At 34.6% G+C, this 16,952-nt stretch overlaps 1 protein-coding gene across 1 annotated transcript; it reads right to left on the reverse strand.

Annotated features, from left to right (window-relative positions):
• Positions 1-11,202: 11,202 nt before the first annotated feature.
• On the reverse strand, positions 11,203-12,583 carry LOC137746267 (transcription repressor OFP13-like). The gene has a single exon (XM_068486341.1). The coding sequence runs from the start codon at positions 12,443-12,445 to the stop codon at positions 11,498-11,500; it is 948 nt and encodes a 315-aa protein (XP_068342442.1). The 5' UTR covers positions 12,446-12,583; the 3' UTR covers positions 11,203-11,497.
• Positions 12,584-16,952: the final 4,369 nt, after the last annotated feature.

Genomic DNA, 16,952 nt, shown 5'->3' on the forward strand with positions numbered 1-16,952 from the left:
AACAAGATGTATGAGAGCTTAAAAAATATACGTGAAAAATAGGTATTACTGATTAAATTAACAATTTTAAATATCACCATGAACTTGTCACTTATGGTCTAATGATTTTTTTTTCATTTGTAATTAAAAGATTTTAAACTTAAATAATAAGTTCAATTTAATTTATTTTTCACACTTCTAAATATATCACTTTATCAAATGTCACCATGTGCTTGAAATGGAAATTAAGGCCTTAACAAGTCCTCAATACCAAAGTGATCTTTATGCAGCCATCAGCTGGGCACAAGCCACGATAATGAAGACCCACTTGACTCTATCTGTAACAAGCCATATAAACCAAAGGACATGGATTTCTTCCGGATTTAAATTGTGAAAATTCTAAGGATATTTACATTTTAGCCATACATTGTATATCGTGCGATAAGAAATTATTTGATTTTTTTTATTTAAAATTAAACTCAAATAATACCTGACAAAAACTAACCATACAATGTACGATAAACGATTACGACGTAAGGATTCTTAAGATCCCCACAAAAAGATAAGATTCCCTAAAATAGGATCCGGAGAGGATCTTTCTTTGGTTTTGCTTTGCAGTGACGGACAATTACAGTTTGCATTCGTGCCTCTCTCTCTCTGTAGCCATTCTCCACATTACCAAGTTAGTTCTTTCTTTTTTCCATTTCTGGCCCAAAGAAAGTTTTAGATGATGGAAAATGTTCCCCACCATCTTATAAAAGATCTAAACAAAGATATTGACTTGATGTGAATGTGTACTTGTTGAAACAGAGATTTGATATGTGTTACAATTAATTTACTAGGCAGGAGGAGAAGGGAGGCACTCATTATCTTTTGTTTGTAAAAATTCAATTTTTCTTGTTCGTAAAGTGAGGATTTAAGGGGGAGAGAGACGTTGGACAGAGTCATGATGCATATGCATGAACCTGCTTCAAATTTTAAATGAAGGAGAAGGCACTTAAGTTTTTCCACGACCAAGAAGATTCCCTCAATCACTTAGATTTTGACTAAACCCTTCTTATAGTAGACCACATTCAATTCTTACATTGATGATGATGATACATCTACATTAATGAAATTTGAAAAAGTTGCTGTGTGAGAGAGATGATGGTTAATTGTTTTTATTATTTATTTTTATAAGAAAAGATATTAAGTATAAGCAATATATTACATTAGTCTAATTAAATGAAAGAGAAGAGTTTAGAATCGCAACAGAGAATACTGAAGAGGAGTAGACTTCGTATAAAAATGAGCATAAAATGTGTGCCGGAAACTAACGTAAGAGAAGAGAAATTACGATAAGATAATATCATTCACTCAGAAAGAAAACACTAAATGAAAAGCAAGAAATAAAGAGGAGGGTGATGAGAAAATGTATGCAAAAATACTTGAAAGAAATGAGTAAAATGAGTTCTAATTATTAAACTCTCTATTAAATCAGTAATGCAGCTCTTACTAAGGATCTAGTAACATTTGGTCTTGTAACATCTAAACCCTCTTACTGACGTATGAACATTTGGTCTTGTAACACCTAATATGAATTCTACCTTATCGGAGAAAGCATTAAGTTTAATTTTCATAAACAATACACGTTTAATAAAATAAAATAAATAAAAAAGTTGACTGACTCATTAGTAAACATGAGATCCTTTCATGTAATTACCAATTCTATATTTTTTTGTCTTTCCCGTCACTTGACTTGATTAAAATAAATAAATAAATAAAAAAAAGAGAGAGAGAGATATATACCACCGATTACACACAATAATTTCCCAATTAAAGATAATAATTGAAACAAATCAAGCCAAAGAACTGAACACTGTTTTATGAGCATATTACATAATCAAGCATGAGCTAAATCACCAACCGGAAAGAAAGCATAGCCGACTTTAATTTTTAGTATCCTGTAACACAGACATACAATATGCCTTCAACTTTTTGTTGAACCAAAGAACCTGAGTTTGTAACTGGATATGACAATTATACGAGTCCATTTGGGTCGACGGCAAAGCTAATATAGGATCATTGTAGTGGTGGATTCAGGATTTTAAACTCAGGGAGTCCCAATTATAGAGGTCAAAAAATTTATAGACAAAAATAACATTGAAAATTTAAATATAATACATTTCATTCAAAAATCATATGCAAAACAATATTACAAATTATAAAATCATAATTCCAGTGTCCATTACGAGGTTTCATAAGTTATTAGGGAGTACCTAAGTTATTGATTATCTAATATGAACCACTAAATTTAAGACACCGGTCAATTAAAACTCTCCTCAAGCTCCCACTATCTTTCTAACCAAACACACCATTTTTTTCTTTTATTAGTTTCCAAACATTCACTTTCTCTCTCACTAAGAACAAAGCTGCCATACCTCCACCAACCGCCTCCCTCCCCATTTTCCCGAAGTCATGGCAGCTATACCCCCAAATTTCACCAACCCATGACAGATCATATCCATCTTACTAACATTATGAAGGAAATTTCACCCATAAGAAAAATTACTAAGATGATTGAAATAATTTGGGGAAATTTGGGCTTATGTACTGCCCCCGCCAAACGACAAAGAAAGGTTGGAAGAGAAGTGGGTGGCACTGACGGATGAGACCACAGCAGAAGCAAGGAGCAGACAGGCAGGAATGGTTCCTATTTTCTTTCTTCTTCGTGCGCGTCATCTTCTCCGAGAAGAAGACAGCCACTGCAACTTGCAACCTACAACCTGCATAGACCTCATGCTCTAGTACGAGGGGTCCCCGGAAAATTTATAGCAGGGATTTAGGATCGCCAACGGATCCTGGGACCTCCCAGGTCCCTATGTGGATTCGCCCTTGGATCATTGGTTATCTTTGATTTCAACAACGTAAAAAACTTCATGTATGTTCGTTTGTATATTGTATTTGACTCTTATAAACATCTAAAGTAAATTAAATTACAACAGTATTCTCCTACTTCTTCTATTTTATTCTATCATATTTGTCTTTCTAAGTATTGGCAGTCTTTAACATTACTCTACAGAATCATGCGTCTACCCTCGACAAGTCTCTACAAATAATAGTAGTTGTCGACATGTTGGCATAAACTTTTCGTCATATGTTAACAGGAATTAGCAGGTGTTTGCTAAGTGCTTGACGAAATTGCCCAAAATTTTTATTTTATTTTATTGATATTCTGATCCCATTATTTGAAAATTATGGCTATGCCATTCATTTGGATACCTTTATAAGCCAATAGATTTAGGCCATCTCCAACCGAAAGGTCCAGAGGGCTGAAAATAGCCTGAAAACAGTCTCTAACCGAGGGCTAGGCTAGAGGGCTCATGGGCCCCACAAAATCTGAAAGGGCCAAAAGGCTGGCCACAAGTAGCCAGCTAGCGAGCCCGGGCTGGGCTAGAGGGCTGAGTATTCTTGTTGATTATAACCGATAAGAATGCTTAAACAAAAATTTGAATCCAACGGCTAGCTTACTAGCCGTTGTATTCAATTTTTTTTTTCTTTTGGGCCTTTTTTTTTTTTTAATTCTTAAAAATTCTAATTTCTTTTCCCTATAAATACCTAAACCATTCATTAAATTTAAGTTCTAATTTTTTTGGTTTTTTGGGCCAGTTACCGTTGTAATTTTTAAATATAAGTTGTAGTTTTTAAATTTAAGTTGTTGTCAGATTTGAATTTAAGTTGTTGTAGTTTTTAAATTTAAATAATAAATTATGTTTGGCCCTTTGGTCCTTGGTTGAAGACGGTTTTTGGTGACAGAACTAAAACAAGCCCTATGACCATTTGACCTTCGGTTGGAGACGGAGGCAAACATGGTCATGTATTGTTCATTAAAATATTAATATCTTGGAATATCAGAAGACTAAAACGAGTTCTCTGGCCTGCCCTTGGTTGGAGATAGCCTTAATCATTTTGATTTGGAGCATCAAAATGTGAGACTGACATGTAAAGAGGTACATAGTGGGAACAATGAGCATGGGAAAATATAATATAAGGAAAAGACATGACACTTAAAAAGGCAGTTGGAACCCTACTGCTCCAATCTTGTCCCTTAAAGACATGCCTTTAAGTTGACCTCTGTTGAAAAGTTTAATCTTTAATCTTTCTTTTTAAGACATTTTAGGGGGTTTAAGTAACTTTAGGAATGCTGAAATTCCAATTATTAGTGACTTTTTGTAACCTAACCCTACAAGGTTGTCCTTCGGTACAATATCCAGGACACAGTCATACAAGTGTGGGCATAGAAGTTTGCCTTACTTTAGTAGAAGCTGGAAGATTATCAATTGCTAATCTATGTTTACGTTATGATTTATCCAATCGGTTTAGGATGTTATTAGCTACACTTTTAAATTCCGATCTTAGTTCAATAGAAGATGTGCCTTTGTCTAGACTTGAATTTAGTCAAATTAATCAAAGCATTATACTTTTGCATCTACGTCCAAGTTCGGTTTTCACTTCTCATGGTTTAGACTTCAAAATAAGATAATCTTCAAAATAAGAGATTGTTAAAATGAACAATTTACATTTCTTGTTGGCCGAAAAAGACCCCTACCGAACAAATTTTAATGGAATACAAAACACTCATCTTGACACTTCTCTAACCTTAATTATAGTGGACGTTTCTCTAACCCTATAGAACTGAAAACGTATTAAATTTGGTGCCACCGAAGCTTGGGCCCAAACAAACATAGAATGATACTGCAAAATATCTTAATTCACGGTAATGTGGTTTTCTTCTTTTCTAAGGTAGCATTTTATTTCACTGTCATTTTCTTGACTTTAATTAGTGATTAATGTCTAACGAACCTCGAAAGCTTAGTAGTTAGCCAAGAAAGTTGGAGTAGAACACAAATTGGATAAGCGAATAAAGTCATAAGGTTATCGAAATACCGTCTGCAAAACTATACACAAGTGAAGTGGCTGATTTGTAATCTAGGATATTAGGGTTTCAATTTCTGTTGCAGCAACCTCAAGAGGCCGTAGCTAGTGTTCTAGCCCAACATATGTGCATTGCTCAGGTTCAAAATATAAAAATGCACAAATGAACTCATTAATAAAATGGTAATCACTTGCCAATGTCTATTGAAATTATGCATCTAATTCAAGTTAATATTGGCACATTACAGCAACTATGCTAGTCCACACACACAAAAGAACAATACAACATATTTTCCTTTTTCTCTCCTCTCTTCCCAAGTTCTAAGGACTCCTTTTAAAAGTGGGAAGAAAAAATTGTCACTAGCATTACGGTTTAAGGGTACGTATTTCTCTAATTTACAAGTGAAAGATTTTAGATTTGATTCTCATATATGGTGAGTTAAATACCTAATTATGACTGACTTGTTATGTGACTTATCCTACATTCCTTCCCTCGATATTGTTGTATAAAAAATGGACGAAAATACTTGAATCTGTTTATCATTCTTTTTCTATTGTTCTCTCACATCCATATTTTTACCAAGTGAGGGTAACTTATTATGTCCTCCCTTCTATCTTTGTTCATGGTTATTGTTTCCTCCTTTACCAAACACGGAACAATTAGGGTTTGAATGTTCTTCTGCATAAACGTAATGAAAAGCCATGATGCAGGTGAGTAATGGTGGTAGCAATAGTATTGAATCCTTGATTGGACCTTTGGTTGGTGTCAGGGGGTGTTTATGTGACAAAAGCTTTTAAAAAACCAAAGGTAAAAGCCCAATTGAATGCAAATGGTGGTACCGATTGGAGTGATATGGGCCGTAGTTGGCAGTTGGTGTTAATAAAGCCTGCCCTCAATTACATCATGCTCCATTTAAGGTGCCTTAAATTGACTTGAATGACTAGGTCCTTCTAACACGTAAAGCAACCATGACATCTTGATAAATTTTTCAGTGTGTCAGAAATATGACTCAATTTACCAAGTGTTATAGCACAGATGGTAGAAAATTTTAATTTCAAGTATCCAACCACTTAATATTATGACTTTTGGTGTACTAAGCCGTGTTCTCGATACATTAAAAAATTTCTTCTTTCAAAAGTGTCGGTGACTCACTGTTTTTTTTTATTTTTATTATTATTTATAAACGATATTACTATCCTAAAAAGTAGGCTCGTTCTTCTAGACCGTATCATTTAAGGAAATTGTTATCACTTACCCTTCAATTTTAATTTAATTGTAAGTGATCATTCGACTTTTGTTGTTGTACTTTCTTATCCACTGTTGGACTAAGATCGGTGAGTGACTACAATATTCTTAGATCATAAGGTCTAAGAAAAGAGACTCTGTAATGAGAAGGTGTTAACAATGGATGCAGTAATTTGACGAGAAATGACATATACGCTGAGACAATCCAACACTTGTAAATGATGTATAACTTTGGTATCAAATGAATACATCACTCTTATTGTAATATAATAGAAAATAATAATCACACATCATTTTTTTTCCTTTTACATATTCTTCTTTATTTTTTTTCACCATATTGAACAAACCAACATAAACAACCAACGAACAAAAGTAAACAAGATTGTATAGAGTAATAAAAGGGGGTGTAGTTATCTTTTTCCTTATAAACTACGATAAAGTTGTCAAGGTTTCGTCAATGATCCCATGAAAATGCAATGTTGCTTGCTTATCAGTTTGAGAATAAAAGTTAAATAAAAATCGCTCACACCCGTGTCAGTTCATTTTGTCGTATATATGTCGTACGGATCGTTTGTTGCACTATATTATTTTGGATTAGGCTAGTTTCAGTGATAAACTGGACTAACTTAAAATTGACTAAGCTTAATTGACTTAGTGAAACGTTTGGTGCAGTATCAAACTAAGAAGTAGGATAATAAAAATTAATTCTCAGTTTTTTTTTCTTTTTCATTTTCTAGAATTAATTCTCTATCTCTTCCTATTATTTTTCCCGTCCAGCTCCCTCTCTCTTCCTTTTTTTTTTCCATCCAAATCCCTCTCTCTTTTCCCTCTCAACTAATTAAACTGTATCTCAAAGACTCAAACCCACCTCAAGAGGTGGGATTGTGTCGTCCCTCCTTCCTCACGATCCTCCTCTTTCGCTTGTGCACTCCCTTGCGATCCCAAGCCTGTGGTGGTGGGTCGAGGGGTTCTGGGTGATAATCAAATTCTAAGATTTTAGGGTGTGGTGAGGCTGCTGTCATTGGAGAAGGCTGCTTGAGACGGTTTTGAGGAAGACAAGAGAGGAGTGACATATAGTCCTAGCTAATACAAAGCTATCGATTGCAATTAGCTAACGACAGTTAGGGATTGCAATTAGCTAACGATAGTTAGGGAGGCTCACACAAAGACGAGATTTTTGAAGTGACAATAACATTTTTCTTGTTATTATAAATACTCCAATTTGAATCACGCATTAAAGCAAGAATAACTTAATAAATAATTTAAAATAGAATCGCAATATGTCATGTTAAACTGTTCGATTCAAATAAACACATTAAAAACCATATTATCATCTTTGTTTTATTATGGGGATTCTCACTCTAGTAACAAAGGGAAAAAATAATTCATTATTTAGATCTTTTAGTAGTCTGCATCTAAACCACTCTCATCATTTAAAAAATTACCAAGTAATAAATTTACTTTACTTCCATCCCTAGGGCGAAAAAAAAAGAAGAAGCCTTGGAGTGAAATGTGGGACGGGCGTATGGATCTATGAAAGGCATTGAATGCAAGAACCACACACAGCTCAAGTTGAAATAAGACAGATGCCAACTTCTATATTATTTTTTTGGTCCCAATTTTCGTGTAAAATTAAATTTTCTTGGAAAATGAGGGATTTCTGTTAGTTGTTTTGTTTTTCTCTTGGGTGTTGTTTGGGTCATTATCTCACTAATTAGCAGACTAAGCAGCATTAATTAGTTTGGGAAAACATGTGTTGATATTGATTTTCTCCAAATTGGACAAGTAAAAGCCTGCAGGGTGTCTGTTTCTTTGTCTGGAACAGTTCAATTGTGTTCCAATGCGTGCATTCTAACCCAGTGAGACCTATTTGTTGATGTTGTCATGTGGCACCTAGCTAGTTTATTTTGACCTACACCGTTGCCAACCCCTTAATTAGTTTTCTGGTTCAAACGATAGAAATTTTTATTAAATTCGAATATAAGCGTTTACATCGAAAATTAAAATATTAAACAATTATTTCGGCTCAAAACTATTCAACCTATGAAGGCACTTTCCCTTAAAACAAAAGTAGGCAATAAATGTGTTGACCATTACAAATACGAGAAGCAAAAAAAACTTCTACTAACCTCAATTGATTTTGTAAACACTGTATACAAGGTTCTAAAAGGCAATAGATGCTAGTTGGACGAGGAGCAGAGGCCTATCGCCTAGGGAAGGTGCTTAAAGTCTTCAAGCACTCGTAGTGCTTGAAATCCAATTTATAATCAGACTTCAGCAATGAGTAGACTTCAAACATCATTAATCTCAAACTTAATTTGCTAATAATATATAATCAGCAGTCATTACAACTTGAACATTATATTGTTTGTTTAAACAAAACAAAATTAAACATTATATCCACCTTAGCATATCGAGATTGAGGTATTAAAATATGAATGGCACGGGGTTTAGAAGCTTCGCCGTTAGGGCAAGAATCTTGGCTCAGAGATTGAAGAGGCATCTATGCTGATTGCTGAGCCAAAAGACTCTCGAACCATGGAGCATTGACTAATTTTTTTACCTATTTGATTGCTGAGGCATCTATGCTGATTGCTGAGCAAACATTATGAGTAGGAGGTAATCTAAAGCTAGAGCCTAATAAGCGAAGTTTTCTTCGTTTAAGGAAGTGAACACACTATTCTGATCATATCATAATTAACAGAATCTTAACAGAATGATCAAATTGATTTACGATAATTAATTTTAAAGACCACGTTGATTGATTTTGAAATAAAAAAATTAAAATAAAGATTTAGTCAATTTCAAGAATCATTTGTAATTAAAAAAAAAAAACCATTCTTTTTTATTAGTTTCTTGTGAGTCTAGTGGGGTATATATTATTGTTTGTACAAATCCATATTTACATAATATAGCACAGCTCCTATATATTTGTTCTTTAATTATTCTTCCCAATGATGAGAACAAGATGATAACATAAATCAACATGATAATTTTTAGGAATCAATTATTTTTAAATCAGACAATTAAACATATTACGTTATCAAAATAAATCAGCATGCGCAATTTAAACGAAAGCACAACCAAATCGACTGTTCAGATTAACAATCTTTTTCATGGCTAATTAGGTATACCACAACATGGGAATTTGTAACTCCCTCATCTGCTTATTCGTGCTACATAAACAGCACAAGATTTAGTAGCTATAGTATTACTTGATAATTGATGGGAATAATTTTTTGTTTCAAGACAATCAAACATATTATGTTATCAGAATATGATCACTTTGAGTTATGTACATAGTTAAACGAAAGTATATATAGTTACTTAAACTTAGAATAACAATCTTTTTCACGATTGATTAGGTACCGCGACATGGGAAATTGTAACTTCCATATATATAACTCCTTGCCTAACAAGACATCTATGCAGATCACAACCAAATACAGGTATGGAGTATGGAGATGTAGCATCGGATTTAGCTTGAGTTGTTCCTATCCTGCATTGGATTTACCTTGGTGTGAGCTGCTTCTTTGCACCACTCAAAAACTGACATTCATACATAACACCTCCAAAGAACAGATATCCCACCTTCTTGTTTTTTCCTGCAACACCTAGCTATTTGCATAACGGTGAAAAATTCAAATTATTATATATGCAGGTATATGATGATAAGGTTACCCAAAATAAGAAGACAAAATAAAAATAAAAACAAGCATACAAATATTTTCCATCTGAAATTATATAAAGCTGAACAAGGCAATTGCAGGTGTGTTTGTTTTCTTTTCTTAAACTTAGTACTTGTTTGACTCTTAAAACTATGAATAAAAATGGCGACTCCAAGTCAACAAGGTTTTTTGCTTTGCAAAGGTCGGGGGAGGGGGAGGACAGTCTTTCGTACGCAGCCTTACTATTGAAGTAACCATGGATATTCATAATAATTCATTATGTTCATGCCAATCTCATCACTAAGTAAGTTTTTTAGCATACTCAAAACACTATTACGTAATGTTATTATTTTATTCAAATTATAACATATGTATTTTCTTTTTATTCATATCACGAAAAATAATAACACTCCGTAACTATGCTTGTCGTACACAAAAATTTCCCCCGCTCACTCAAGGATAATATTTTCGACGCAAAATTTCACAGTTTTTATCGGGGTTGTGCAGGTGCAAGGAAATGAGTGTTAGGACCACGCCAAATTTCAGAGCTGGAATGGCACCAATCATTGATAACGACGGTCCATTTTCAAAATCAACGGCCCTGATTGCTTCAAAATTTCAGAAATTGGATTGCACAGTGGCAGATATTACTAAATCACAGTGGCTACACTTGTGTCAATGTGATCAGCTGCACAAGATCATCTCTGCAAATTTCTGTTCATTTTGTTAGACTTAAAATATTTTAAATCACTGAATTCTTAACTTAGTAACCGCAATACATAGAATACACCGGAACATATTAAACAATCCAACAATAATATAATCATTATAGAGTAACACATAATTAGAAACGAATTTCAAACATTGTGTGAATCAAACAATGATAACTAAAAAAATGTTGAAAGACTTCTTTGAGTTTTTCTAATCTCCTGAAAGCTAAATTGCCATGACAAAATCACAGATGAACCCTTTTTAAAGAAAACAAATCCAACAAAATAATATATTCACTAAAAAATAGGAGAAGAGGCCACAAGTTGTTGCCCACATGGAGCTTAGTATATGTCAATATGTCATATATAATTAACAAAATGCCGTTGAAGCAAGATGCCTAATTTTCAGTGTACCTTTTTTCCCGCTGCATTTTTTTATTTTTATCAACAATTTGATGATGTCTTGACGGTCCACATAAAATTTTTAATTTGTCTTACGTAATATTAACACATTCAATCTGCCATCAAGTGTGACTATAAAGTTTCCAAAAATAGCATACATGACTTTTTAATAAAAAGAATCACATTATTCATCATGTAAAATTTACTCGGGCTAAGTAGGTGAAAAGTAGGTAGATTTTTCGAGAAGTGTAACGTGATCAACTACATCTTAAATCTGTAAAAAGTATAACCAATAAATGTGTTACATGTAACGTTACGAATATTGAAATGAAAATTAACCTATGTTCACTAATCTTACTCTAATTGAAATTAACCTATGTTTCACTAATCTTACTCTAATTGATATGCGTTGGGAAATGGGAAACTGTAAAACTCGCGCACACGCTTGTAATCTCCACACGAATTTGGTGAAGAGAGAAATATCAAAAGTTGAAGTTTCACTATCATTTCTAGTACTACTACTAGTATACATGTTTTGATTTTCCATCGAATTAGAAAACAAATAATTAATTAACTAGCTAAGATGAAACACCGTCGCCACCGCCGTCGTCATTTTCTTCTTCCTTAATCTGGTCTTCTTCACCTTCTAACAATGAAGATAAACATGGAGTAGTAGCAGTACTTTCAGACTCTTCTTCTACGGAGGAAACACAAGGAGTAGTCGCAGAAGAAGACGATGACGACAACGACGAAGAAGAAGAAGTAGTAATACTATTGTAAAAATTAGAGAAAGGAGAAGAAGGAGAGTTAATAATACAAGAACAAGAATTGCTACTGGTAGTAGTAAATGCTAGACCTACCAAGAGATCGACAAAAGCTCCAACAATATAACCATGGTTGCTTTTACCATTTACCCTCAAGTACCAACACAAAAGCTCCTCAAGATTCTCCCAATCCTTCAAGCCATGAGCTTCCACCATTTCCTCCATAGATTTTCTGAAATCCACAATCGGGTCTGGTGAGTCAATTGACAAAGCCACACTCTCCTTGAATGGCATAACATTATTAGCCCCATCACCACCTTCATCAGCTGTTGCTGCTGCCGCGGCCCCCGCCTCAGCCTCCTTGGTCTCAACTAACACAGAGCTTGTCTGACCAGCTGGCTCAAAGAAGAGCCTCTCTGACCTCAACCCTTTAATCACACTCTCTATTGCGTCTCCTCCTCCAGCTCCTCCACCGCCTTTTGAATCTTCAGAGACGGTGGAGAAGCTGGGACACTCGTCAAATGATGAGTTGGTGAAGAACGAGTCCGGTGTGCTATCCACCAGCACCAAATCTGTTGTAGGGTTTGTGGTGTCAAAGTAGGCTGAGTTTATGGTCTTGAAGATATCATTGCCTGTTCTGAAAGAAAGGGTTCTGGTTTGAGCACAAGAAGGCCAAGGCCATGGGGAGGAAGAAGAAGATGAAGATCTTGATAGTTCTGATGTGTTCTTGGAGAGAAAAGGGAGCTTCATTTTCTTCCCCATCTGAAATATATTTTTCTGGTTTTCTTGGAGGGATTGGGAGAAGAAATGAGGTTTTTCAAAACTTTGAAATATGAATTTTTGGAGTTGTGAAATGTGGCATTGATGGGTAGTCAGAGGGGAGGGTTTTAGGGGAAGGAAGATTATTTAAAGTTGTGGTATAAGGGAAGGTAACTGGTGGGGTCTTTTTACTCATTTACGTTGAGAGATTTTTTAGGCTAATCGGAACACGGCTACATTGTCATATGTCATATATAAATAGAGAAATCTTTGAAAAAAAATAATTCTTATCATATAACATATCATCCTGTGTTTCGAGCACAATAATAAATTTCTGGTTTATGTTATATTTGTCTATATATAAACAACTTTTAAATTAAATGGTTATCCATTTTTTGGGTAATAATTTAATGTGTTTCAGTTGAGCGCATTGAATAGTATAGTACTGGTTAAGTGGAGAGCTTTTATTTCCTAACAGTCGTTTATTAATTGACTTAAAAGAAAAAGAAACAGTCTCTTTTTAGGACATTATTTAGCTATTCACATGTTCGGATTTATTACTGTCGGATACGTGTGTAGATGTAACTCATAAAAATTACAAAATTAAAAGTTTATACACACGTATCAAAATATTATTTGTGTGAAAAGAGCTGAAGTGTTTTCCCTCGTTTTGAGGTACGTTTGATGTAGCTACATTCCACAACCTAGCATGTTATTGCATATCCTTACACAAATTGAATGTGTAACTATTTCAAGAATTTCACCCGTACTTCTTTATATTTTCAAGTACTTCTTAGCTCTAATAACTTATTTTCAAGAAATTTATAAAAATTGTACCATCTTAGTGGAGCATATATTTATCAACAACAAACATTTGCCACTCTTAATTTTAAGAGAAAATTTTGTATTATTCACAAAATTCTATTCAGAATAGCAGTTTACGTCATATTCTAAAGATCGAGACAAATCCTTTTAACTAATTAAGGGATCACAACTCTATATATGGTTTTTTTTTTTTCTTTTGGGAAAGCTCGACAATATGAGGAAAAATTTATTGAAGAAAAAAAGTAGTTAAACTTATTCCGGGAGACATAAATTTTACCCCTCATGATACAAGAAGAAAGAAAATGAAAAATACAAGAAAATAAGGGATGACATAAACCGAACTTGTCTTCAGAAAATAAATAAAAATACAAGAAAATAGGGAGGACTAAAGCCTAAACCCCTCTAAAGAAAAACCTAGAAGGTCTACTGATTTAGACTTGCAAAACAAGTTGCAAAGCACCAAAAGCAATGGGTTAGGAAAAAAAGGAAAAACACACATCATGAAGGAGGACAAACTTGTAAACCGAGATGCACATTAATATGATAATCGGAAACCAAGCAAGCCAAGAAAATCCAAATGTAAAGAAGCACGGACCGCCAATGGAGGGGAGTCATGCCAAACCAAGGTTGAAGAAGACAAACTCATATTAGCAAATTTGTTGGCAACGACATTTCCTTCTTGATAAATGTGTGAGCAATAAAAAGTCATCTTCCGAATTCGATCCAAGCAAGTAAACCAATGAATGCGAAGAGGCCAAGGAGGAACCAATTCTTTGAATGAAGACAACAAGAGCACTCGTAATATCACTTTTCAACCAAAAACAGTGCCAATCTCATGGATAAGAAAATTTTACGCTAATAATTTTGCCAAAAATCATTGTGATGATGCAATACCTTGACAACAACCACCAAGAAAATGACCACTTTGAAAAACTCCTCCATAAGCAGCGGGACCAAGATTTCCTTTAGTCAAACTATCAGTGTTAAGTTTAATCCAAGAAAACTTTGGAGGAGACCAAAGCACACAATGAATAATTAAGGCCTTTCGAGGGATAGGTTGAATACCCAAAGATGAGATAATACGAAGATCCAAACCGTTGGAGTATCCAGGGATAACCTTGCCAGTATAAACAATCCCAAAAGCAATAGACATGTAAAGATGATGAAAAGAGATTGGCTGATCTTCAAAGGTAGACTTATTGCATGCCTTTTGAATAGTATAACATGTAACTAGACCTGCAAAAATTCAAAGATTATGCAACTAACGAGAAAAAGGGTTACTCCCAAAAGCGTCCCAAAACATTGGTAAGGAATAATAAGGGCCAATAAGTACCAAATTGACAGGCCAACCACATCCAAATTTGCTTAGATGCTGAATATTTGAAGCAAAAATGAGCAGCAGATTCTTTAGAGGCACGACATAAATGACAAATGGTGCTAAAGGAAAACCTCGTTGTTGAAGTACGACCTCAAAGTGAGAATTTTGTCTTGAAAAAGTCGCCTAGTCAAAATAGTCGTGGGGGTATGAAATGTCAGCCAAATGACCTTCAAGATAGTTGGGATTTGGATCCCATCCGGATCCAAATTGTGGGGATTCTAGGGATCCTCACATTTTAGGCATTCATCGTGCATCATGAGGTTAGAAATCATTTGACATTTTTTATTTAAAATTAAACACAAATAGTACCTGACAAAAACTGGCTGCACAATGTATGATGAACGACTAGGATATGGGGATTCCTAAGATCCCCACAAAGTAGATCCAGAGAAGATCCTCTTCCATATGGTTGGTCTCTCATTCTTTTAACTAATACATAACACTGTTGAAGATACGTTATGTCTTCTTTTGGTTTAATTATAAATACATATGAAATATATATTTATATTGTTTGCTACATGTAGATTAACGTATGCACATTGAAATACCTTCTGCTCTTTTGACATTCTCTCTCATGCTTTATGATTGACTTGATAGCTGCCAAAATGTTCTTGCAAAACACGTGAATTCTTCTTCTTCGTTATTTTTGTTAGACAAATCGATATTGAATAAGGGAGGAATCAAATCTAGAAATTTGGATGCAAAAGTATATATTTATAATAACTTCAGCTACAAGTTCTTTGCATATCCTTATGACAAGTCATTTATTGCATGTGTTGCGAGAGTGCTTTCAGCTCAACACACTTGATCTCCTTTTTTTCCTCAAAGAAAACACATTTTGCCACAAAAACCAAGTGGAATCCATATCTATCCATGACATTGTCTCTTTTGTTTTGGTTAAGCTAACGTAAAAAAGAATTTCAACTCGAAAAGAAAGAAGGGATACATACAATTACTTGAAGGTGGAGGGAAAGAGAAGAAATTCAAAAGTTACAAAATTAAAAGATGGGGGCAAGTGGGGATGAATATCATATGGAAGTATCCACAAAGTAACTCTCTATCACGCACCTACCTTCCCCCAAGAGTTACATAGAGAACAGCCTCGAGAGAGAGAGAGAACGAAGGAGACCCATTTATCACTTCAACCATTACCGGCCATGGCCCCGCTTTTGGATTCTAATCTAATCAAGTGTGACATTGACAGACTCAACAACGTTGAAAGGAGGCTGGGCAAGTCCAAGACAAAAAGTACTGCTGCTTTTACATCTTCAAATTGTAAAATACACACCATTTTTCTCTCCTTACACACTACTTTTTAAGCTCAACTTTTGTTTTCGTTGATTTTATTAACTACGATGTTCGAAAATAAAAAGAGGTGCATGAAAAACTAAAAAGGGTGTGAAAACCAGATCATTAAAAAACACAGCTTACTTTGTAGTGAGAGAATATCACTAAAGCGATTTCTTAACTAAGAATCAATAAAAAAGCATGACAAGAGGACAGATACAAGAGGTTTTTCTTCAATGCAGCTCTCGAAGCGTTGTTGAATAGAACTTATAGTTGCTGAGGTATTTTTTTTCTACTTTACTTAAAACACTTTTTCGTATCGAACTATAATTGTTTTCTGGAAAAAAAAAAAAAAAAAAAATCTGTGGAGGTAGGGTTTGGGAGAAGGACCACCTTATCCCTCTCAATCAATCCTTGTCTTATGTGGACCAAAATTTACAGCTTGTGGTGTGTCTCTATGTGCACTAGAAATGCAAGATCACATGTAGTTGCTGTGGGGTTTGATTAGGAAACTCATAGCTGCACTTTGGCTGCCTTGATTTTCTTGATTTATAATTCACGGCAGACAGATGCATCATGCGCATGTGGGTGGCTTAGCCATAATTCTTAAGTACTCGACGAAAGAAACAGACCGGTCATAAACAACTCGAGTTTTATAGCTAAGGAGAACACGAGGACATCTACCATGCATGGATACAGAGATACGATACGACACGTTACAGAGATATATCAAATTAACAAAAAGAATTATTGCGTGACGACACGAAAATACGATACGATTCAACACGACACGGGAATACGAGGGGATACCATCGGTTCTATGCATGGTAGGAGGACATCAACAATTTCTTTATCGTAAACATTCATAATATTTTCTCTGTCTGTCCTTCCATGGGAAACAATAATTCACTAGGACCGCGCCGGAGGTAGGTCTTATGCTAAGGGTGCAATTTCTTGTCCTCCCGGCAATCATTTAACTTAATAAATCAAGAGGGATTTCAAAGATACAGTACTATATAT

The sequence above is a fragment of the Pyrus communis genome, chromosome 9, assembly GCF_963583255.1.
Source record: "Pyrus communis chromosome 9, drPyrComm1.1, whole genome shotgun sequence".
Lineage (NCBI taxonomy): Eukaryota > Viridiplantae > Streptophyta > Magnoliopsida > Rosales > Rosaceae > Pyrus > Pyrus communis.